The sequence below is a fragment of the Schistocerca cancellata genome, chromosome 1, assembly GCF_023864275.1.
Source record: "Schistocerca cancellata isolate TAMUIC-IGC-003103 chromosome 1, iqSchCanc2.1, whole genome shotgun sequence".
Classification (NCBI taxonomy): domain Eukaryota; kingdom Metazoa; phylum Arthropoda; class Insecta; order Orthoptera; family Acrididae; genus Schistocerca; species Schistocerca cancellata.
In genome coordinates this window covers 864051307-864075905 of record NC_064626.1, presented here as the reverse complement: position 1 = coordinate 864075905, position 24599 = coordinate 864051307, and the positions used below count along the sequence as shown (strand labels likewise).

At 40.4% G+C, this 24599-nt stretch overlaps 1 protein-coding gene across 1 annotated transcript in view; it reads left to right on the top strand.

Annotated features, from left to right (window-relative positions):
* The window catches only part of LOC126108430 (hatching enzyme 1.2-like), an 84550-nt gene extending 61723 nt beyond the window's left edge, over positions 1–22827 (top strand). The window contains exons 9-11 of the mRNA XM_049913680.1: positions 708–798; positions 872–982; positions 22700–22827. Of these exons, the coding sequence (XP_049769637.1) occupies positions 708–798; positions 872–982; positions 22700–22827 (330 nt within the window). The remainder of the gene's footprint in view (positions 1–707; positions 799–871; positions 983–22699) is intronic.
* Positions 22828–24599: the final 1772 nt, after the last annotated feature.

The window sequence follows — 24599 nt, the reverse complement described above, 5'->3', positions numbered from 1 at the left end:
ATGAAACCCATCATGGACTGGAAATAGTTATGTTCGGCTACTTGGAGACCATTTGCACCCATTCATGAACATCATGTCACCAAAAAACGATGGAATTTTTATGGATGACAATGCGTCGTGTCACCAGGCCACATTTGTTCGCGTTTGGTTTGAAGAACATTCTGGACAATTCGAGCGAATGGTTTGACCATCCAAATGAATCCCACTGAACATTTACGGGACACAATAGACAGGTCAGTTGGTGTACAAAATACAGCAATCAACACTTCCGCAATTGTTGACGGATACAGAGGCAGCATGGCTCAATATTTCTGCAGGGGACTTGCAACGACATGTTGAGTTCATGCGAGGTCGAGTTGCTGCCCTACACCGAGAAAAGGAGGGCCGACACGATATTAAGAGGTATCCTATCACTTTTGTCGCCCCCTTTATAACGCCACTAAATATTCGGGCCCATTAAGCTATCCACGCGGTTGTTGGGATTGGTTCAGTTGTGAAGACGTCCACATCAAATGGTGAGGAATCGACCACAGCCTCTCAACTCGAAAGTTGAAGTAATACTTGGCCGTAATACTAGTAACCTATCTTTCCATGCATTATCAGGTGTTCGTATTATTTAGTCCAGTCACTGTCAAAATAGTCCTCGACAGCATGATAAGACGTGGAGCTACCGTTGAGAGATGGTGACGTGCGGGCACGTGTTGCAGGTGGACGTGGCCAAGATCAACCTGCTGTACGGCTGCCGCAACACACTGGTGAGGCCGCCCACGCCACCCACGCAGCCACCCCCGCGCCCTGGTGAGTACCCTCAGTGTTCCTGGCTGCTGGCCTGGTGGTGAGCGCACCCTGCAGACGCCTTCCTCTGTTCCAGCAGTCTGCACCGACAGCGACCGCTTCTGCAACTACTGGGCACGCATCGGCCAGTGCCGGCGCAGCCCCTACTGGATGCGGACACACTGCGCGCTCTCCTGCCGCTTCTGCGGTGAGTCTCCAACTTTAAGTGATCCTCTTCCCAAAAATATAAGAAGTTCTTGCAGCTTTTATCAACATTTACGTACTGTTTTAGCTCATAAGTGTGCTAATGTAATACATCCAAAAGTTACGCAACGAGAAGTCCCCCACCCCTCAAAACAGAATTTTATGAACGTTATTAGAGTAAGATAAGTACTCATTATTTCGTTATTGGGAATGTCTTGCTCGTCGCCTTCCTAGGAGATGACTTGGTCCTCAGGCTGTTTATTCTTCAATGAAAAGACTATTCTTTGACAATTCTTCACATTCTGTTGCACATCTGTCTGGTCACAAAAGTAAAACGTATCATTCAAATTGTTGCACAAACGAGAACTTACTGCGCAACACTTTTCACAAGAGAAGACGTATTACTGTCGCTCAGAGACAACAGAGAAAAATGCGAATTGCAGACAGATTGGATCCCAACACTCGACTGGACTGATTGCTATGGGCAACTGACTGTGGACTGACTCCCACTGGCTACCCTCTCTTTCGCAGCACATTCAATTCTGTGCAACACAGAATTATTTTCCAGAAAGTTCTCAAAGACATTTTATCGAAATAATGTTTTATAGCAGCATCCAGTTTTACAAACAGTAATCACCTTTAGCTTTTTATGGTTACAAAAACGTGAGAATAAAAACAATAATAATAATAAAATTCTCTCGGCTTCCAGCCACATAAAGTGGTTTAAAATCCACGAACTTTTGGCCCAATACTGCTCGGCCATTAGCAACTGGTGACTGTCTTTGGTTGCGGCTACCGCCCTTAGATAGCCGCGCTGCCTTTGTTGACGTGACTGGTGCTCGCTCCAGCGCCATACAAGGCGATGTTTTCGTTGCCTGTCTGCCGCACCTGCATCTGTCTCCCGACGGTCGGGTCCCAGACCGTGTTTAGCTGCAGGCCACCATCTTTATTGAGTGCTTTGTCACAAATTTTTATGACGATCGCTTCTTTGACTACGCCGTCCCTGAAACTGCTAATCCAGAGACATCCGTTATTACACGGACTAGTAGTTTCAGGGATTGCGTTATTAAAGAAGCGATCGAGATAAAAATTTGTGACAAAGCCCTCATTAAAGACGGCGACCTGCAGCTAAACACGGCTTGGGACCCGGCCGTCTGAAGACTGAAGCGGACATGAGGGACATGCAACGAAAACTTTGCCTTATATGGCGCTGGAGTGTGTACCAGTCACTTCACATAAGGCAGCGCGGATATATAATAACGGTAGGAACAACCAAAGGCAGTCACGACTTGGCAATGGCCGAGGGGTACTTGGCCGAAAGCTCGTGGATTTTAAACCACTTTACGCGGCTGGAAGTCGAGAGAATTTTATTATTACATGTCGCCGCGAAACCGTGCATTCAGAGATGATAATGACAGATATTTTACATAGCCATAAAATAGAATATACATTTCAAGATATGCCCCGTCACAGTGTTTGTTTACATTTTGTTAAATAAAAATTTTACATGGACATAAACTGTTTACGAAGAAGTTAACTGTATTTTTTAAATATAATAGTGGTTCTTTGTCTAGTGATCAATGCATTGCTATTTGGTATTAAGTAAATTAAATTTGGAAAACAAAGTCCACGTGGTGTTTGTTATAAATGATATAAAAAAGAAATCAAATTACATTTCTCATAGTTATAAAACCTTCTGATCATTTTTTTTTTTAAGTTAGATCTGTAGCATGACTGTATTCGTAATGTTACACTTTCACATTGTAGTTTGCAAAAATATATATAATTTCGTAAATTCTTCAGGGTATAGTGTACTTATGTGAAGATAATGAATCCCCGTATTTTACGTTCGAAATCAGAACAAACATTGCCGTAAAGTGATATGGAATCGCAGTTTTCGATAAGTTCAGGATGGTACGTAATCTCGGTTGCCATATGACCCATGAATCTTTGTTTGTTATAAAGTGTACGGTATTTCCAGTGCAAGAAGGTGAGGATGGCCTGAGTGCTTATAGACCTCACTGCAGGTCGCGATGACGATGCGAGGTGTTTGGTAGGGCAGAAGGTATGTAGAACCAAATGGACGGCCGCCATAACGTCGTAGAAGCAAGGAGAACTCAACTGCACTGTTATTCATTATGAGCAGCACAGCAGCTGACGTGACGTCATGCTGCAGTGAGAGTCCAGCAGCGCAGACTGGTCCCAGAGAGTAGCGGGTGTGCTCACTCGCTAAGCAGAACAGTCGTGATCCAATGAAATGCAGGGCCGTTGCAAGTTTGTCAAGCCGTTCGGCGCAAATGTAGGGTCACATTAGGGAGAACTCGTACAGAATCGAACTGAGCGACCACAGCATAGGATGGAAGTTTGTGTTAGCAAAGTGCCTGAACGCGGGTAGAGGTTGTGGCAAGTAGTAAGGGTGCGTGAACGAACCCTGGAGCTCCAGGTCGGTGCCGTGAAGCTGGTTAAGTCAACCAGCACATAGCTCCCACCTGGAAGGCAACCATTCGGCTCCTGGCAGCATCAGGCATTGGCGCGCCCCCTAATTTCACAACTAGCGGAGTCGCCGCCTAATAGTATCAGGCTGTATGATGCAGATCGGGTCCACGACTGTCGTGGAGTATCTCTCGGAGCTGGCTGCAGACAATGACAGATACTGCATAGGCCGAGAGGATGGTATTCATGATCGCTTGACCCCACTCTGGTCTCACAGGACATTATTTTCGATCGCGTAGACCTCAGGAGCAGCGCAATGCCAGGAATGGTCAGGGCGCAAACCGGTCCACCACTGTGACGGCCTGACCCCTGTGTCAACAGCGTTCTAGCCCCATCAGCAGCAACGGGGCCTCGACGTGTGGTAGCTAGTCTCGATTTAGCACCAGAGTGGATATAATGAATTCTACTGTAATTGATGAAAGTATGTGAATGCAGCTTGCCGCTAACTTGGTGTAATGTTTTGTCTGTACAGAGGTGTATCTGTCGCCTTTATTACCCCTTCACTCTCACACACAAATCGGTACAATACAGTTAGGGCCTCCTGTTTTATCTTGAGACTGATCCGTGATAAGACAGGCAAACAATTATGCTAATTGAAGATTCTGAGTATTTTCTCGAATTTCATTCGCTCTCTCTCTCTCTCTCTCTCTCTCTCTCTCTCTCTCTCTCTCTCTCTGTCCTTTATCTGTGTACAGTTTTAAATATATTATTTCATTTACGGGGAATCAGCCCAATAGAATCTCTGGTGGAGCCCTTCGTCTTAATATTCAGCGGCTGGTTTGCTGGAAAAGATCTTTACATTTGTTATTATTGTTAAGCGCTGCATTCAGTTGGGAAAAATCGATCGTTTGAACAATTCGTTCATTTTTACGACAGATTTAGAATTTCAGATGTGGACGAAGCCTTTTTGGACGATTTTATCAAAACTCGGTGGCTGCAGGCTCTCTTCGTCACAGCTGAAACTTCCCCACTAATTACAGGGCCAAGGCAATCATCAATGATTCAGACAGAGAACTCATTCGTCATTCACTCTAGAATAAAAGGGTCACAAACCTTATTTCTGAGGAAAATAGTATATTCAATCCATCTCCATTACATGTTCCGTTTTCTGTTGATTCCAAGTCTTACTTAATTTTCGTTTACCGTTTTTCTCTATCCACCAATAACCCGCTAGTGGCACAAACTTTAATAGCTCGCTTTAGCGAGAAGAAGAGCAAATATGTCTCTTTTAGCAAGCCGACAATCTTCCAACAGATACTTCCGAAGCTGTACTCCTTCTCCCTCTATAATAACCATGGAGAATACATCTATGTATCTCTGTTATTCCAAAGAATAATCTTACTAGAAAAATACCTTGGCGTCGACGAGCTGTCGGCGCATATATTACTAGAAATCCGATCAGATACTTTCCAAAAGTGAATAAATGTGGATGATTTGGTTGACCATTATTAATTATTGCGTGGTAGAGCGTAAATTTCCGTGGGGAGATTACAATGCCCCTCGCAGCGAGCGAAGTTTGTGAGCTCAATTTTGATTTACCGAACACACTTCGCGAGCTATCTATTAGTGTGGATAACCCGGAAGTGATGATTGTCAGTCCTCCGACTGAAAAAGAGAATATTATGTTTAAGACAGACGAAGAAAAGAAATGTTGAAAACAGAAAAAATGAAGAAACAGGTACCGCGGCTGTATTGCTTTTATGTGCATCTAGATGTTATGTTTGCTGTGCACAACCAAGGAAGATGATCTTTCATGAGACTGTTATCAGGGTCTACCCATTCGGGAACTTTCTTAAGCAGGGAAACCTTGGAAAACCTCTTAAGCCTAGACCCCCAGCGTACGGTACATAGAAGATAGGAAAGCCTATAGAAGAAAAAAAATAATTTTGAAATAGATCTCTAAAGAAAAGACAGGGATCAATTTATATCACTATTTTGAGAAGAGTGGTTTGTGCCTCTAGCAAAAAAAAAAAAACATTTTACAATAAATAACGTGAATTTTCGTTTTACAATCTTGTTCCTAGGACAATATCTTGCGGTGCTAAAACTCCCCCGGGTCTTGCATGTCCCCGACGTCCACATTTGTAGTCGGTCTTCTACGCGGCCCACAATGGGAAGAGTAGAAGGGACAGGGATACTCGAATTCACATGCAACATTCATTCCAAAAGAATTAGCAATGACCAAAGGGAAACTCTTCCTGTAAGAGAACTGGTTAGGTTGCACCGTCCAAGATTCTCCTTTTTGAAAGCAAAATCCTTAGGGCTTCATGCATCCTTTTTGTTATGACATACTTCAAGGAATTTAGCCATTAACTAATGATGTTGCCCAAAAGCATCATCATATTTACTCTCGTTTGAATACTCTTTTTGACTTTGCATCCCCACTTGTGCTTATAAGTCCAAAAGTTCTGACATATTTTCCATCACTGATTTGTTCTTCGTAATTTAAAGGATTCATGCAACTTACAATAGATTTTGGATTCAAATCATCGAATAATGGAAAGTGTAGTTCTTTTTATACAAAGACATAATCCATCATTTTCTTGAAAAGTCATATAATTTATCTATACTCAAAATTTTTTATTCTAAATACATCTATTTCTCCGCTTGATTGCTGTGATGTAAAAGTTATTAGCATTGAGGAATGCGGATTCACTTCTTTCATTTATTCACTGATTCATACCGCGTTCATACATGCACATATATGGAAATGGATTTTTCAAACAAAATTCCCAAACGAACACGAACCATTACATAACTACTAATTCTATGAATATTACTTTCTTTAATCATTCATTAATAAATTAAAAACTCTTAACTTCTAATTATAACACCTTTTCTTTTTAAAGTTCAACATGAATCAGTTTACCCTCGCGTTTGGTGCGAGTCTCTTACAAAGCATATCTGTGTCGTCTATATCGATTTTAACTCTCGCGCCGACGTCAACTGTTTTGCGCGGGAAATTATCTTTGCGGCGTTAACCGTCACTCATTATTCACTACCTCAACACATCCCTTCACACGTTTACACATCTCAGCGTGCACTTGAGATTATATATGAACATTCACTCGGAATCTCTTTTGATTATTCAGCGTCATTTGCGGGAAACATTTCATTCTTCTTGAAGGTCAGTTAGATCCTTTATAAATCTTGATGACATTAGCAATGCTAAAGCTCCATGTTCACCCCAACCACAGGTGAAGCCTATCTCCACTATCTTCTTTACAACACTTGATAGTAATAGTTAGTCACTATTTCTATAATCTATGTCACTGATTAACTATTTCAATTTAAAGTTTTCTAACACTAAACACACACACTTTCATTCATTCATTCATTTCATTGTTGCCCTTATGGACAGTGTCTGAACTCGAAAATCACATGATGACACAATTTTCACTTCTTGCCTTTCTTCCTCTTCTCTTCCCAAAATCTCTTCATCCTTTGGCTGTGCTCCTGTTTCCTTTGCTCTGTCCATAATGTTCCTGTCTTCTTTCTCTCCTTTACAATAAATTTTGCACTCCTAACTTTGTTTCTGAAGTATTTCCTGTCTCCTATCATTTGCCTGTTGATCCCTATCTGCCTTAAGTCTTCGTCTATTTCATGATACCAATTTGTTTTCTTGCTTGAGCTGTTTACTACATCAAAAATTTTCTTTGTAAGTCGGTTGTTGTCCATTCTCTGTATGTGCCCATAGAAAGTTAATCTGCGTTTTCTGATCGCGTCTGTTAGTCTGTCAATGTGCTGGTACAGCTCTTTGGTAGGTCGCTTCATCCATATGCCATCTCTGTGAATTGGTCCAAATATTTTTCTGAGAATTTTGCGTTCTATTTTTTCTGTGTCTATGATGCCTGATGCTCCAATTGTGGTTGTTTCTGACGCGTACAATGCTTCTGGTAATACAACTGTTTTGTAGTGCCTAAGTTTGGCCTGCCTCGATATGCTTTTCTTATTATAATGTGACCATGTGAGTTTGTATGCCTTCTGGAGTTTCTTCGTTCGTTCCATGTTAGCCGCCTTGTTTGATCCTCCCATTTGTATGTACTCCCCTAAATACTTAAATTTTTCGACTCTTTCTACGGATCCATATACAGTATGCATGGTGTGTACATTGTTGGTCTGTCGTTCCATATATTGTGTCTTCTCGTAAGATACCTGCAGACCTGTTTTGGCAGCTATTTCATGCAAGCATTCCAGTGCTTCCTTTGCCTCCTGTGTATTATTGCTGAGTATGGCTATATCATCTGCAAATGCCAGACATTTTATGATTGTTTTGGTTTCACGTGTTCTTCCCAGCTGTATTCCTTTAACTTGTTCCTCCCACTGCTTGATAATTTTGTCTAACACCATGTTGAACAGGATTGGTGAGAGCCCGTCTCCTTGTCGGACACCTGTGTGTATGTGGAAGGGTTCCGAAATTTCTCTCATGAACTTAATCTTGGAGGTAGTGTCTGTAAGCGTCTGTTGTATAAGTGCCTTGGTTTTTCTGTCGATACCATATTCTTCCAGCACGTCAAAGAGTGTCTGTCTGTCTATGGAATCATATGCTTTTTTTAAAGTCCACAAAGGTAACTACAGTGTTTCTTGCCTGTCTGACTTTCAAAAGTGTTCTCAAGTTCCAGATCTGTTCGATGCATGATCTCCCTTTTCTGAAGCCTGCCTGGTATTCCCCAATTTGCAGATCTGCTTGTGGTTCTAGTCTGTTTAATAGCACCTTAGAGAAAATTTTGTATGTAACTGGTACTAGCGAAATGCCTCTGTAATTGTTTGGATCTGACTTATCACCCTTTTTATGTAATGGATGGAAGTCATGTCCGAGGCCCAGATCGCCCCCGAACCTTGTATATATCCTGTCACGAAACTGATCTTCTGCCACTCCGACCAATTTCTGGGTAGCACTCCTCTGAAACTTCGAATAAAAACAATCGGATGGACCCCCCTTTTGTCAGTGTTAAAAATCTGGAATTGCCGATGCTTTATCATTTTTTCTTCGGCATGGCAAAGGCTTTCGTAATCTCCTTCAGATAAAACTTCACGCGAACAACTAGCTCGTGGCAATTTAATATTTGAGTTACTTACACAAGTCGGTATCGTGTGCGAATGTGCAGTAACTGGCTCTATAGTCGCTGCCAACTTCTGCTGCTGGCCTGTATTCATTTGTTCTGAGCCTTGTTGTGAAACGCGTAGCGACTCTTCTATCGTTTGTTTCCAATGCTCGAAATCAGCACCTAACTGCTGTCGCACTTCTTCAAGTCCTTTCGCAAACAAATTCTCTTCCTGTTTGCCACATAGACTCTGGAATGCTGCTTTAACATTTTGCTCAACGTTTTCACACATTAGCCTTTTGTTTTCTAATGTGATTTCGGATAATTTACCCGTTAATACATTAATTTGGTGGTCTATAACATCTTGACGCTCTGTCAGATGTTCAACACTTTCCTTTAGGTTAGTCTGCGTACGTGCCAATTCAGGAAGTTGCGCAATTGCACATGACATGGCATCTTGCTTTTGTACTAATTGCGGAACCATTTCCACCTGTTCCCGTACGGTATCTATCTTAATAGCCACATACTCCTTCATTTCTACACGTACGCGGTGAGTAGATTCCTCACATTGAGCTTTCGCCAATTCTATTTGTGCAGTTAATTTTCGTTCCGTCTCTTCGGCCCGATCTTTAAGTTCCTTTGTCTTCGTCTCTATCCGCTGCTCTAATTCGGAAAAACTATCTTGTAACTGCTGCTTAATCTCAGCTTTCAAATTTTCCTGCCCTTCCGTAACTGAGGCTAACTTCGTATTGATGTCGATTTTCAAATTTTCCTGCCCTTCAGTAACTGAGGCTAATTTCTTATTCAAATCATTTTGCCCTTCAGTAACTGAGGCTAATTTCGCGTTAATGTCGATTTTCAAATTATTCATGCTCTCGGTTATCATCTGCATCTGTCTCATGATAATTACCAATGGATCTAATCCATGTTGCGTACTTGCTGTTACATCTCCAGCCGTGTATACCGGGCGTTCTATTGCGCTATCTGTAGCCATCGGTCCTACAACACTTCTTACTGCATCATTATTATCAGTGCTTCAGCTGAAGGCTGTTGCGTGTTGCTCTGCTCTGCTTGACTCATCTTAAACATTGCCCTAGTTAAAACCATATAAATATTCTACTGTCACTATATAAATATATCTCCCTTCACACAAGAGTACTTCTGTGGCTACTTTCTTACTGTACTTATACAGATAAAAGTAACTGGGGCAGGTCTAACTACATCTAACATGAACACAATTAATCAACGTTCAAATATTCAATAGTACTAAACACAGAAGCGTATACTTCATCTATTCTAGTAAACTTCAATAATAAATTCATAGATCTGCCCTATCCTCTGCGCCCAGCGTGTTGTTTATGTTCTTATTTGTAGATCCCCTGAATGTGACTGCGAGTATTTCTTCTCTTTTCCAAGCGTCAGTTAAGTTGGCTCGTCATAGTTCACATGAAACAGAGAACAAAATTATTTTAACAACGTCCAAAAACGTGTCCTGTCACGGATTGGCCATTATAATGAATTCTCCTTTAATTGATGAAAGTATGTGAATGCAGCTTGCCGCTAACTTGGTGTAATGTTTTGTCTGTACAGAGGTGTATCTCTCTGTCCTTTATCTGTGTACAGTTTTAAATATATTATTTCATTTACGTGGAATCAGCCCAATAGAATCTCTGGTGGAGCCCTTCGTCTTAATATTCAGCGGCTGGTTTGCTGGAAAAGATCTTTACATTTGTTATTATTGTTAAGCGCTGCATTCAGTTGGGAAAAATCGATCGTTTGAACAATTCGTTCATTTTTACGACAGATTTAGAATTTCAGATGTGGACGAAACCTTTTTGGACGATTTTATCAAAACTCGGTGACTGCAGGCTCTCTTCGTCACAGCTGAAACTTCCCCACTAATTACAGGGCCAAGGCAATCATCAATGATTCAGACAGAGAACTCATTCGTCATTCACTCTAGAATAAAAGGGTCACAAACCTTATTTCTGAGGAAAATAGTATATTCAATCCATCTCCATTACATGTTCCGTTTTCTGTTGATTCCAAGTCTTACTTAATTTTCGTTTACCGTTTTTCTCTATCCACCAATAACCCGCTAGTGGCACAAACTTTAATAGCTCGCTTTAGCGAGAAGAAGAGCAAATATGTCTCTTTTAGCAAGCCGACAATCTTCCAACAGATACTTCCGAAGCTGTACTCCTTCTCCCTCTATAATAACCATGGAGAATACATCTATGTATCTCTGTTATTCCAAAGAATAATCTTACTAGAAAAATACCTTGGCGTCGACGAGCTGTCGGCGCATATATTACTAGAAATCCGATCAGATACTTTCCAAAAGTGAATAAATGTGGATGATTTGGTTGACCATTGTTAATTACTGCGTGGTAGAGCGTAAATTTCCGTGGGGAGATTACACGGAGACTCTCGAATGTCAGTGCGGCCTCTCTCTGCAGCAGCTTCTTGCATCAGAACGTGGCAACGTCTTTCTGGTTGTTTGGCCACAGGTTACAGACGCCAATTTCAAAGGAATTTGTGCGGAACCGCGGGACTGCTACGGTCGCAGGTTCGAATCCTGCCTTGGGCATGGGTGCGTGTGATGTCCTTAGGTTAGTTAGGTTTAAGTAGTTCTAAGTTCTAGGGGACTTATGACCTAAGATGTTGAGTCCCATAGTGCTCAGCGCCATTTGAACCATTTTTGAAAGGAATTTGTTAATCATGAGGTATCACAAGCATGTTTGCATAACTCCTAACTACACTGAGGTGTAGTGTGATAGCGATATGCACATATCCATATGGCGTGGGTATCGCCTACAAAAGGTTTAAAAGGGCAGTACATTGGCGGAGCCGTCTGTTGTACTCAAGTTACTCAAATGAAGAGGCTTCTGACGCGGTTACGGCCGCACTACGGGAATTAACAGACTCTGAACGCGAAATGGTAGTTAGAACTAGACGCATGGGACATTCCATTTCGGAAACCGTTAGGGAATTCAATATTCCGAGATTCATAGCGTCGAGTGTGTGCCAAGAATACCAAATTTCAGGCATTACCTCTCACTACGAACAACACATCGCCGACGGTCTTTACTTAAAGACCGAGAGCAGCGGCGTTTGCATGGAGTTGTCAGTGCTAACAGACAAGCAAGTAAAATAACTACAGAAATCAATGTGGGACGTACGACGAACGTATCCGTTAAAACATTGTGGCGAACTTTGGCGTTAACAGGCTATGGTAGCAGACGACTGACACGAGTGCCTTTGTTAACTGTGTGGCATCACCTGCAGCGCCTCTCCTGGGCTAGAACCATATCGTTTGGACGCTAGAAAACAGTAGCCTTGTCAGATGAATCCCAATTTCAGTTGGTAAGAGCTGGTGGTAGAGTTCGAGTGTGACGCAGACCCCACGAAGCCGTGGAGACAAGTTGAAAAAAAAAAAAAAAAAGAAAAAAGAATGGTTCAAATTGTTCTAAGCACTGAGGACTTAACATCTGAGGTCATCAGTCCCCTAGATTTAAAACTACTTAAACCTAACTAACCTAAGGACATCACATACATCCGTTCCCGAGGCAGGATTCGTACCTGCGACCGTAGAAGCAGCGCGGTTCCGGACTGAAGCGCCTAGAACCGCTCGGTTAAAACGGCCGGCACACTTTCTTTACCCACTGTCTTCAGAAAATCATCAATTTCCTATACACGGCGGCGTGTAACATTGTGGATAAGTGACAGTTTCTCCATCAGATTGTCTATCATATCGTTATTATCAAATGGTTAGTCCAAATACGTTCGCCCTCCCATTACATATTTCCTGACTGCATATTGTAACGAGCTGCCGGTGTGAAACCTCTTTGCGCAACATTCACAGACCAAATTTTCTCTACGAAATCGTTTTTAAGTTCTTTAAAAAATTTATATCTTCCTGGTGTGCTTGCACCTGAGTCAGCATTAACTCTCTTTAATGAAGCTCTTGCTTGTGTAGCTTATCCTTAGACGACCAATATAATTTATATGAACCTGCCTCTTAGCACATTAATGAATGCTACAGCATATAAATTCCCCTCAGATCAATATCTAAAAAAGAGGGGTCGAAATAAAATTGCCACAGAAAACATCTGATGCACCTTAACAATTTGCTTGAAGCGATTTTTTACTTTCTTGCACTTATTTGCCTAGTGTTCTAGTTCTTTACTCAAATATTCAATCTCGGTGTTACTGTTTCGCCCAACTCAGATTGCCTACTGCACAATTCCCCATTTACTTCTCTAGTATTTTGATCCATCCCTTATTTGAATTTTAATAATACGTTCTGGATCTGTTCATTCACCAAAGAGAATTTTGCAACCTGTTGCCCAGATCTGTTTTTAAGACGTCAATGATTTCTAAGTATTTCTTTTCAAGTTTTCCCATTATTCTCTTATATTTCCGTCAGACCATTTTGTGACTTTATTTTCTCTGTAAGATCGTTTTAAGAACTGTACCTAGCTCATTTAATTGTTGAACCATGTGAACTGACTTTCGCTTACATTATCGTCCTATGTGAGTTGACTTTCGCTTGCATTGTCGTCCCATGTTTGACGTTTTATACTATAGATTTCATTTTTGTGTTTTCTACATTGAGAACCTGAAAGATATTGTCTTTTTGCTTTTTGCTCCAGTTTTGATTACCAAGTCTTATGTTTTTGAGTTCAAAATTTTACTCAAATTTTTCCATAACTTTTGTAATTTTGCTTCCAGAATTGCAATTTCAGGACTTTCTAGCACTTGTTCGTACAGCTTTAGCACAGCGCAATTATTATGTGAAATGTCAGCGACCGTATGATGCTATGACTACGTCCTGTCCCCCTATAGTAGCCACGTGTAGCGTAACAGTTCCTTCAGTGCGTAAGTGAAAATACTGTATAACTTCTATATTAAGTTGCTACCAAAAATGGCTTTTACCTGAAGTTAACGCAACGGAAGACTGACCGCGTTAATGTCAAGCTAAACTGCCTCAGTGGGAATATCTCCAGCTGTTACCACCTCTTTCTTGACGGAAACATAGGACACTGGAATTCAGTGACGCATTTTTGATTCCGTTCCCACTTATAAACTAGCTACTTTGTGCAATTAAATGTTGTTGTATGTGGTTGTGGCATATACCATCGTTGTTGTGCATCACAAACAATCTATATAAAGTTATCTCCTCGCAAATATTGATACAAAACATGTAAATAAAAGAAAAATAAAAGGTAAATTAACTAAAGCGCTTTCTCAAAAACAGTGGTACATATACTATTTTGTCTAAAACTGACATGGTGAGACCGTGGCTGTGTACAATTAATGTAGGTTTATTCTCACAAAGAAGAAGACATAAACCTGCCACTATTAATACTGATATTTATTTAGCTAACTAACACCGTTACCGGTTTCGAACTGGCAAGTTCATCATCAGACGGCTGTTCACATCACTTTCAAGATACACTTCACATTATTGTCCGTTTCCGATTTTTATTCTTCCACTGTGGCGAAGTATTTTTGGTGTGTTGGCACCCTATTGTAGGAAACAGTGTTAGAAGCGGCCTATGTGAAAATAACTAACCTTCAAACGATGAAATACAGAATAAATAAATATGTGAGGTTAAGTGGTTATGGTACTTACGTCGAAAATTACGCGCGATTTTGTTGCGAAGTTGCAGGATTGTATTTTTCGAAAATTCCAAAATATATCCAGCACTTACGTAATTTGTACATCACCATATTGTGCAATGCACCACACACTGACACCAATAAGAATTTGCCACAGTTATCACAAAGATTGCAGATTTACAAATACAACAGTGTCAGAGATGTTTTCTCTCAGAGACATCACAATATACAGATTGCTTCGATTTCACAGTATGACTGTTTTTAAAGAATAACATAACGTAATGAAAATTAAAACTCAAAGATAAACCTTACATCATGAGCATATAATATTACAGATGAAGTTGACATGTAATAACCAGCTTGTGTGAATGCTATTTATGTGGTATTATGTAAATACTGTGCTATATACAAGGAGCAACGTAGAGGTGAGATAAAATGAATAATATGACAATAACAATTATATTGACATCTATGGTGCACTGAAATTTTGAATCAAGTATAGTAGCAGTAAAGTTTTTTTTTGCCAAGGAATCAAGGTAGCATTACAAGTATTTATATTACAAAGAATACCATATTTAGTGAGCATTAATTACAAATAAACTGGGAAAATGTGATGGCCAGTTTTATGAATGTTACTTATTGTGTAAATACAATGCAATAAACAGGTGATAACATATACATGGGATACATGAATAATGTGACAGTAGTAATTATATTAATGTCGTATGGCACACCACTTTTATTTTTAAATCAGTTTTACAGTTGCAGTAATGTGTGACTGAGCAGGCAGCCATATTATGATGTAATACTTTATTTGCTTTATTGATTACATGTTGTTGTTAAAAGGAATAGTGTTCATTTATGTGTTAGACTGGATAATAGGATAGTGAAGTTTTGTAGAAAGGGTGCATTGACTAGCTCCATCTGTTCATTAAGAATATGATGTGGTGACTTGCTTTTATGTGTATATATTTCTATCTCTTCAAGCAGACTCATGAGGCTACCTTTCTCAACATGATGCAATATTTGAATGTGGTCTTCAATGTTTTTTACTCCATGTTTATTGAGAATTTTGTGCATTGCAAATGCAGATTTTGAAGGATTGTTCAGACGTATAGCATCTAAATGATTTTTGAATCGAATCTCAAAGTCTCTTCCAGTCTTTCCAATATAGAAGGAAGGGCAATTGTGGCATCTGAGTTTATATATACCTGATCTTTTGTATGTGGGGTTGTTATTCTTTATGCTATGAATGATTAGCTGCTGAAGTTTATGGTTTGTGTGAAAGCTTATATTTATGTTTGTGTTTTTGAAGAGATTACTTATTTTATGGGATATGCTCCCTAGAAAAGGAAGTGAGACATATTTTTTCTGCTTTCTGCAGACTTTTGTGTTCACTGCATAGCTGTCTGCTGTGGGGCTCTGTTGTTTGCTGTTTTCTGGATTTTTTGTGATAATTTATCAATCATGTGTGGGTTATATCCATTGTTTAGAGCTATGGCTTTGATGACATTGGTTTCTTTATGTTGTTCAACAAGTTCCAGTGGAATTTTATGCAGGCAATTGAGCATGGACTTCAAGTATGCCATCTTATCTTGGTTTGGATGGCAAGATGAGCTCTTGATGCACACATCTGTGTCTGTTTGCTTTCTGTAAATTTCAAAGTGATGTTTCTCGTTTTTACTGGAAATTTTTAAATCTAATGCTGTTATTGGATTCATGTTCAACAGTGAATTTGATGTTATTGTGCATGCTGCTCAGCTTGATTGCTAATGTGTCAATTTCTTCATTAGTGCCATAAAAAAGAATAATTTTAGCATCTACATACCTTTTATAGTAGATGATTTTGCTGTTGATGTGACTGTTAGTTTTGAAAAATGTGTGTTCTAAGTGGTTTATATAAATGTCTGCTAACTTCCCAGCTCGGCTGCTACCCATTGCCAACCCATCATTATGTTTGTAAACTTTGTTATTTTTTAAATTTTTTTGTAAATTTCTAAAATTACTTCAGGTTTAGTAACAAAAACTTTACTGCTACTATAGTTTATTCAAAATTTCAGGGCACCATCGATGTCAATATAATTGTCACTGTCATATTATTCATTTTATCTCACCTCTATGTTGCTCCTTGTATATAGCACAGTATTTACATAATACCACATAAGTAGCATTCACACAAGCTGGTTACTACATCTGTCAACTTCATCTGTAATATTATATGCTCATGATGTAAGGTTTATCTTTGAGTTTTAATTTTCATTACGTTATGTTATTCTTTAAAAACAGTCATACTGTGAAATCGAATCTTTGTGATAACTGTGGCAAATAATTTTTGGTGTTGGTGTGAGTGTGTGTGTGTGTGTGTGTGTGTGTGTGTGTGTGTGTGGTGCATTGCACAATATGGTGATGTACAAATTACGTAAGTGCTGGATATATTTTGGAATTTTCGAAAAATACAATCCTGCAACTTCGCAACAAAATCGCGCGTAATTTTCGACGTAAGTACCATAACCAGTTAACCTCACATATTTATTTACTCTGTATTTCATCGTTTGAAGGTTAGTTATTTTCACATAGGACGCTTCTAACAATGTTTTCTACCGTAGGGCAACAACACACCAAGAAATACTTCGCCACAGTGGAAGAATAAAAATCGGAAACGGACAATAATGTAAAGTGTATCTTGAAAATCATGTGAACAGCCGTCTGATGATGAACTTGCCAGTTCGAAACCGGTAACGGCGCTATTTACCTAAAGAAATAGCAGCATTAATAGTGGCTGGTTGCTATCTTCTTCTTTGTAAAATTAACCTACATTATTAGTGGTAAATATTGTTTTTGAGAAAGTACTTCGGTTAATTTACCTTTTATTTTTATTTTACATTCATGTTTTGTACCTATGTTTACGAGGATATAATACATTTATTTGTAACGCTGGTTCAAGACGTCGATTCGGCCACGATGCAGCTATATCTCAGGAAAAACCCTCGGATCGAAAAACAAAAACACATTCATTAGAGGATTAGCGCCAGCATAAAACACTTAACTCACATGCTTGCAATCGTACAACAATGAATACATTAAATGGTACTCCGAACGACTAATGGAATCTACGTAAGAGCAGTATAGCGGCTTAAAAAATATAATTTGCAGCGCAGACTGCTAGATGCAGTAAGTATGATTCAGATGAATGTATTTGAGCCTTCAGTATTGTACGCAAGCTTCTAATATCTGATTATTCAGATGAATACTTGAACTATGAGAACAATAATGGCTCATGGTTTTTTTTTTCTATCGTTCAGGATAAGTAGACTTTTCAGACAGAGACAAAATAATTAACTAGTTACAATTTTCTGAGATTAAGGGTGCAATAGGAAATGTTCCGGTGCTTCAGATTTCGGCAATAATCGGATCCTCACTCGCTTGTTGTCGTGAACAAATATATAACATATACGAGTCGCCCACGACGCAGCAGTATCTCAGCAAAACAAACACAACGATCAGAACAATGTATTCTCCAGAAGCGGTAAGAGCACGTTATGTGTACAGATTATCATCTCGATATTTCTCGCTGATGGATGCCCTCCACTCAATAACATGCCAACGCACATTCAAGGCTAGCGCAGAACCTCGCTTTGCTGTTGAATGCATGTTTTTGTCTCACACAAAACAAACAGTAATATGAAATTACAGTGCCTTATTGCCACTCGCTAATATAAGTGGTGTTCATGAAGATTTTTACACAAAGTTTTACAATTTGTTTCGATATTCTCACGACAAACTAATGTATGTATCAAACAACAATTAATTACACTAATTTATAGGAGAATAATTTTATGTATTTCACGTAGTCACAAAAGCGGTGAACAGATGAAAACAGTGTCTTGTCAGATACCGTACACGCGCAGATCGTAAAGGCAAGAAAACCACTATTTATAAGTGTAGCCTTAGTACTCGAATGTCGGGTTGCACTCACAGCAAACACGGCGAGTGCGTGAAGTATGGCAGCACAAAAGGTGATGCACTTTATTGACTGGCGAGAAATAACAACAGAAATCCTGAAATACCTTAGTTGGCAGAAATTTTTAGGGAAACTCATAACATTTCGCAATAAACTACATAGAAAATGCCTAGAATTGATTAGTCTCGTGGATCCCACAACTTCTCTTCGGTTCTCTACATACCACTCTCCGAGGGGCTTTGAAAATTGTCCTATCAATAGCTCATCCAAAGGAATACCAATACCTGTACACCATTCTTGCAGCCGGCCGATGTGGCCGAGCGGTTCTAGGCGCTTCAGTCTGGAACCGCGCGAGCACTACGGTCGCAGGTTCGAATCCTGCCTAGGGCATGGATGTGTGTGATGTCCTTAGGTTAGTTAGGTTTAAGTAGTTCTAAGTTATAGGGAATTGATGACCTCAGATGTTAAGTCCCGTAGTGCTCAAAGCCATTTGAGCCATCAGTCCTGCAACTACCCAATCAATAACTATAGAACAAAATCACCCGAATTCGAGGCGTCTACATCACAATCGACAACCATCTAATTCATCTAACTAAAACTCTAAAGCACCTTGGACTGACACTCGATGAAAAGCTATCGTGGAACCACCGTCTACAAACCACCCAAAACAAAAACGATGACTGACCAAATATAGGCACTAAATTCCTCTACGATCATACGTATCTACTAGATCATCATTCGGCCCAACTTCAGCTGTGCAGATGACGCATGGATCTCCCCACCTGTCCCATGTTTTAGCACTTGCTTGGAATCATTGATCGTTATGCACTGCGTCTCACTTTGTGTATCCATTTATCCTTCCCCACCCATGTCCTGTACCAGGTTATAAAGTTCCAACACTCTAAATAAGTGTAACATCCTCTCCAATCCTTTGCCTCATTTATATCTCCCATCAAAAGGCACCCTGTTGCTGCAACTCTGCCACCGTCCCATCGACTCGACATCTCTGCATACTCTGTATCATTTCCCACGGTAGTTTCGAACGATTTCCCTTCCCAAATGATGAAATCGTTCCTGTAATCTAACGATCCTGTAAACTATAACCTGCACTATCTGTTCCATTCCCGAACGAACATTTCAACCCACCCTTTCCCTGCGTAACTATAATCCTATACGAAACGTACCAGCTCTCGACTCTTCCCAGGACTCATCGCACATCGTTTCTCATGTTACTTCCTCTCCAATCCCATTTGCATCCAAGTACCTCAGGTAGGAAATGTTTACTATAAGCTCACAGCAACATCATCCATAGAGACCTCTACCTCAAAATTTACAACCATGCGATTCATCTACGTCGGCATATGTACGGAAGCAGACAATTTCAGGTTTTCACACTCAGGTAGTCGAGTAATTGTGACTTATTTAGTTTCATAACCAAAGAAACGTATTTCACACACATATGTTGATCGAAATGTTGCAGCATTTTTGCAATATCGTTATGGAGAGGTGTAAAGTCTACCCGAGGAAAGAAATGTAGACGTCCTGGACAGTTTCAACGTTAAAGATATCAGTCCTTAAAACGGAAACTACCTTGCAGATCAGTCAGTTACGTATGCATACGAACAGGACGCTTTCCGCTGAAACGGCAAACGTTCCCTAAAACAGAATGAAATCATATGTAAGATTTTGCAGTGTCCTCAAAACATGTAGGAAAATATCCTTGTAATTATTTCAAGGCCACGACGAATTCTTAAAACCTCGATATTTCTTTAACGTCAGTGAGATTTGTCAAAATGTGTCCCTTCTATAACGCAATTTTCTTTTTAAATACAGCCCCATCAAATCAGAAAGAAGTTACCTTGCAGTGGCGTACTATGGGCAGGATGCCGTCAAGTCCGTTTAAAATGCGAAGCCTGCAATCTATTCAGAATGTTCTAATTTTCGTCACTGCATGCCTTTTTCCTTCGTAAATTCAACAACAGCGAGTTTTAAATCTGATCTGACTGAATACTTTTTCAGCTTCTTTCCGCACAGTTCTTCATTATGGATAACTGCATCATCTGCGATAATTCTGAAGTTGCTATTAATATTGTCCGCAATGTCAATAATAAGGAACATGAACTGCAAGGGTCCAACTACATTTTCTAGGGATATAATCGAAGTTACCTCTACATCTGCCGATGAGTCTCCACCCATGATAAGTTCCTGTGTCCTACCTACCAAAAATCTTCAAGCCAATCACAAATATCGCTTAATAACCCATGTGGTTGTACTTTTGATAATAAGCGAAGGTGTGGTAATGAGTTAAGTGCTTTTCGAAAATCGAGAAATCATGATCCAAGGATTTCCGGATGTAATGTGTCGGGCCTTGTGACCTAGCGGTCCGGCACGGTAGCTCAGTGTATTCGGTCAGAGGGTTGGCGCTCCCTGTAATAAAAAAAGGATGAGTGCAGTCTTTAACGATGGAGTTGAAGGGGTGTCTTGTGACGTCTACCTCTACCAAATGATGCGAAAAATGACGAACAAAGTAAAGGAAAAAAAGGAGTAAAGGGCTTGATTGTAAACTAAGCGGTCGCGGGATCGAATCTCGGTTGGACCTAAGATTTTTCAGTCTGCGTTTTAATCTAGGGTTCACCTCTGAAGTACTTGAGAAGACGCCAGAAATGGCACGTCGTACTGATTCTACGTTGAACTGTAGGTCCCCTTTCCGCGGTTGGATAACTGGAGTTTCTTAGGAACACGCAAGTCGCCGTAGTGGCGAAACTTCTAAAGAAACAGACACTATTACATAACAGATGTGAAACAAAAGATAGCATTATAGATAGAAAAATACTAAATGAAAATCGTTTGGCTGTCAAGAGAATAATGGACGAAATCTTGAATGAGTACCATAGCCGAATGTTGTCGACAGGTCTTTCACACACACAGTTCGGCTGTACTCTTGCCCTAGCTCTCGTCACTGACACACACCTTCAGTGTGTGAGTTTATTTGACCATGTGACAAGACAACTGGCAAGGCTGAAATAATGCAAACACATTTATTGCGTAACATAACAGCCACTGGGACTTATAGCCCAAAAAATATTGAAAGAAACCTTGAATGGCTTTCATCGTCAAGTGTTGCGTGCTGTTGGTCATGTTAAATATCATTTACTAAGAGAAATGTTCTATTTAGTCCTTAAAATCAATGCACATTTAAATGCAGTATACACAACTAAGTATTCCAGGGGTAATCTTACATTCATCGAACTCTAGCGCCTCCGGTCGTATGGCGATCCCCTCTAGTTTACTATGCAGCTGACGGACTTCAGTGTTCTGCTCTTGCGGCTACTGCAGGGTATACAATTTTCATGTACTCGTATATTTGGACATCCAGGTGATGCTAGGCATTTCGTTAATCTGTTCTTCTGATTTCCTGGATTTCCATTATAAACAGGTATCTTATTATATGATGTTCATTCACGGTTCTGATTTGTTCCTTATTGGTAAGCTGTATTAAATACATCGTAGCTAAAGATAGAGGAATAATTAGGAGATTTGTATTTGTAGGGTATAATAGCTAAATTAATTTTAGGTATACAATAAGGGAAGGAAGCCTGGAATGTGGAGGGGATAAGGTGTTCGCCTATAGTACAATACACTTCGGGGTTGATCGTTACACCATGAGGTTGGACATCAAACGGAGTAACCCCTTCAGAGTCCCAGAAGACCATCGCCATTATTTTACCGACAGAGGTTGCGGCTTTGAATCTTTTTTTTGGAGCAGAGGTGATTGGCGCCTCTCAGTGGGTTGCTGTTTTGTTTCCAGTTCGGAGTGATGAACGCATGTTTCATCGCTTATGTTGATGTTCGACGAAAAATAGTCACCATAAGCGTCGCAATGCCCGAGCAATTCCGCGCAGATGGTGCTGCGTTGCTCTTTACGATCTACTGTTAGATGTCGAGGAATCCAGATGGCACACACCTCTGTGTACCCCAACTGGTGGGCAAGTGTGTCAGGTCTACCAACAGAGATGTCCAGTTGAGCAGCGACGTGTTTGGTTGGGATCCATCGATCACCTCGACTGAGAGTGTCCGCACGTTCCAAAATTGCAGAAATCACAGTTCTGTGTGGCCAGTCGGCACGCGGGACACCTGATAGGTTTGCGATGATAACAGACGCCTCGCTTAACGACTCACTGTGCTTTTGTTCAACGCCAGCTCTCCCTAGACATTCTGCAAACGCCTATGAATATCTGCGATGCTGTGGTTTTCTGCCGAAAGAAACTCCGTGATAGCTCTCTGCTTGAAACGCAGCTCCGTTACAGACTCATTACGATGGCTACGTTTAGCACCGCTAACTGTTGGAACTTCATGAAAATATAGGGGCTGAAGCGGGAGTATGCCACCATGTCCCATATCAAATTCCGCACTTTTTCAATCGAAACTGGCAGAGAAACCTCGTATAAAGAGTAGCAGAAATTTTGCTATTAACTTTCCGTCCTTATTAAATGGAAGTTGTTAGGCGTTTTTATGATTTTGGTGACTAAACAAACTGCTGAGTGAAATCTGCAGCTGCGGCTCGTAAGAGACGCTGTCGAGTCGTGTCGTGTTGCAGGCGTGGCGGCGGACCGGGCGTGCGTCGACGAGAACGAGCTGTGCGAGCGGTGGGCGCGGCTGGGCGAGTGCGCGACCTCCGCGGACTACATGGCCGCCTTCTGCCCCGCCGCCTGCGGCACCTGCTAGCTCCCGCCGCTCTGTACATAGCCAGCTGCCGCGCTACTACTGCAAAAATAAATTATTTGTTAACAAATTGGTAAAAATTGTATCTGATCTCCTGCTTTCCTCTCCAGTCCAACAGCCACGGCACTCAGGTGTCCATAAGAGTCGAGTGAATGTCTGTATGACCGAGATTACAGATTATACATTTGTGGCGCAGGGTTTTAGTGGGTGTGGAATTTGGCTGGTTGTTGTACAAGTGTGGGCTCTGAAACAAGTACATTGATTTGTTAACACAGAACTTACAATGCCACAGTGCATGCATAAGTAAACACGACAAGCACTTGTGTTCAGTATACCAAATTAACTTCCGATATAACAATATAAATTTGACAAAATATAATTACTCACTCACAGAATTAGAGAATTGAAACTGCAATGGAACATCAAAGATGATACAGTAGAAAACTTACTCTAAGATACAGGTATATAAAAAAGCATTCCTTCGCCCCACTTAAAGTAACTTTGCAGAGGGGAAAATAATAATTCTGCAACAACAACACGAGGTTCCCAGATATTACAACAACAACTCCAGCAACAACCAACACATTAATTAAACACCAGACCTACCGACACATGCGAACAATGCAGTCTACACTTGTAACCTCCCCCTCACTTATCGACCTTAATGACAGTGAAAAATTAAACCGCGTGTACCTAATGGAAATTTGGGAAAAGCAATCGTCACCGAAGTTAATTTGTCGGTAAAGAGGGAGGAAAGGGTTACATCTAAATGAAAGGAAAAATGCAAATGAAACTGGTGGAAATAAATTTTGAAAAGGGGTAAAGTTAATAAAGAAAGTAAATGTGCGGCCGTTACGTTAACAATTAACTAGCGGTAATTAGATATTTGAGATTTGGAGGAAATTACAGTCGCCATCCTAAGGACAATTACTATAGTAACTGAAAAAGAAAGGTTATTACACTTATAATTAGCACTAGAAGCGTGGCAACTGAAGGTTGACACGTGTAGTGTGAAAACTGAAAGTTTGTCAGAAGTAATAAATTTCGCTACACTCTGACTTTATTAAGCAAAAGAATTAATAAAACCGGAAAATCGAAAGTTAATTTAGTGACTGAAATTAATAGTGAGCTTTGTTTCTGAAGCACATCGAAATTCAGTAAAATACGGTTAGTCTTCGGCTACCTCAACAATCATTTCAAAAGGTACTTGAATCTACGCAATTTAGAAATAAGAGATTTAACTTTGAACTTGAATTAAATGATTCTGAGTAATTAACAATAGTAAAATTTAGTACGTACCAAGCTGAGCTGCAGTCACAGGTAAGCTAAAATATGGTAACAAAACTCGCACTCTTAATTTGTGCTTGTCTAATCTAAACATTGTAGCCAGCTATGAATACCTTAACTGAACTTTGAAATTAAAGCAGTGAAATCGAATGATGCTGGCGTTTGAATTTCAACGACACTCGGGTTCATTCCGGAAAAGGAAGGGACCCTGCTTGGTAATGCAACTGGGACAATGAGCAACAAAGGTTCATGCTACATTGCTGTAATTTAGTTATGAAAATGGAACAGTTTGAAAAGGTGAGGTCTGCCATACAGTTCTAAAACTTTACGTGTTTCCAGTCTTCCTTGTTGATTGATTGAAGGTTTGAAGCCGTCGATCGAGGAGGTGGCGACAGTCACTCATTGTCAGCCCTCGCTGTTGCAGAAACTGGATGTTGGTGCGCCTTCTTCTCGACACGGTCACCAGGCGAAACGGGCTCTTGATGTGC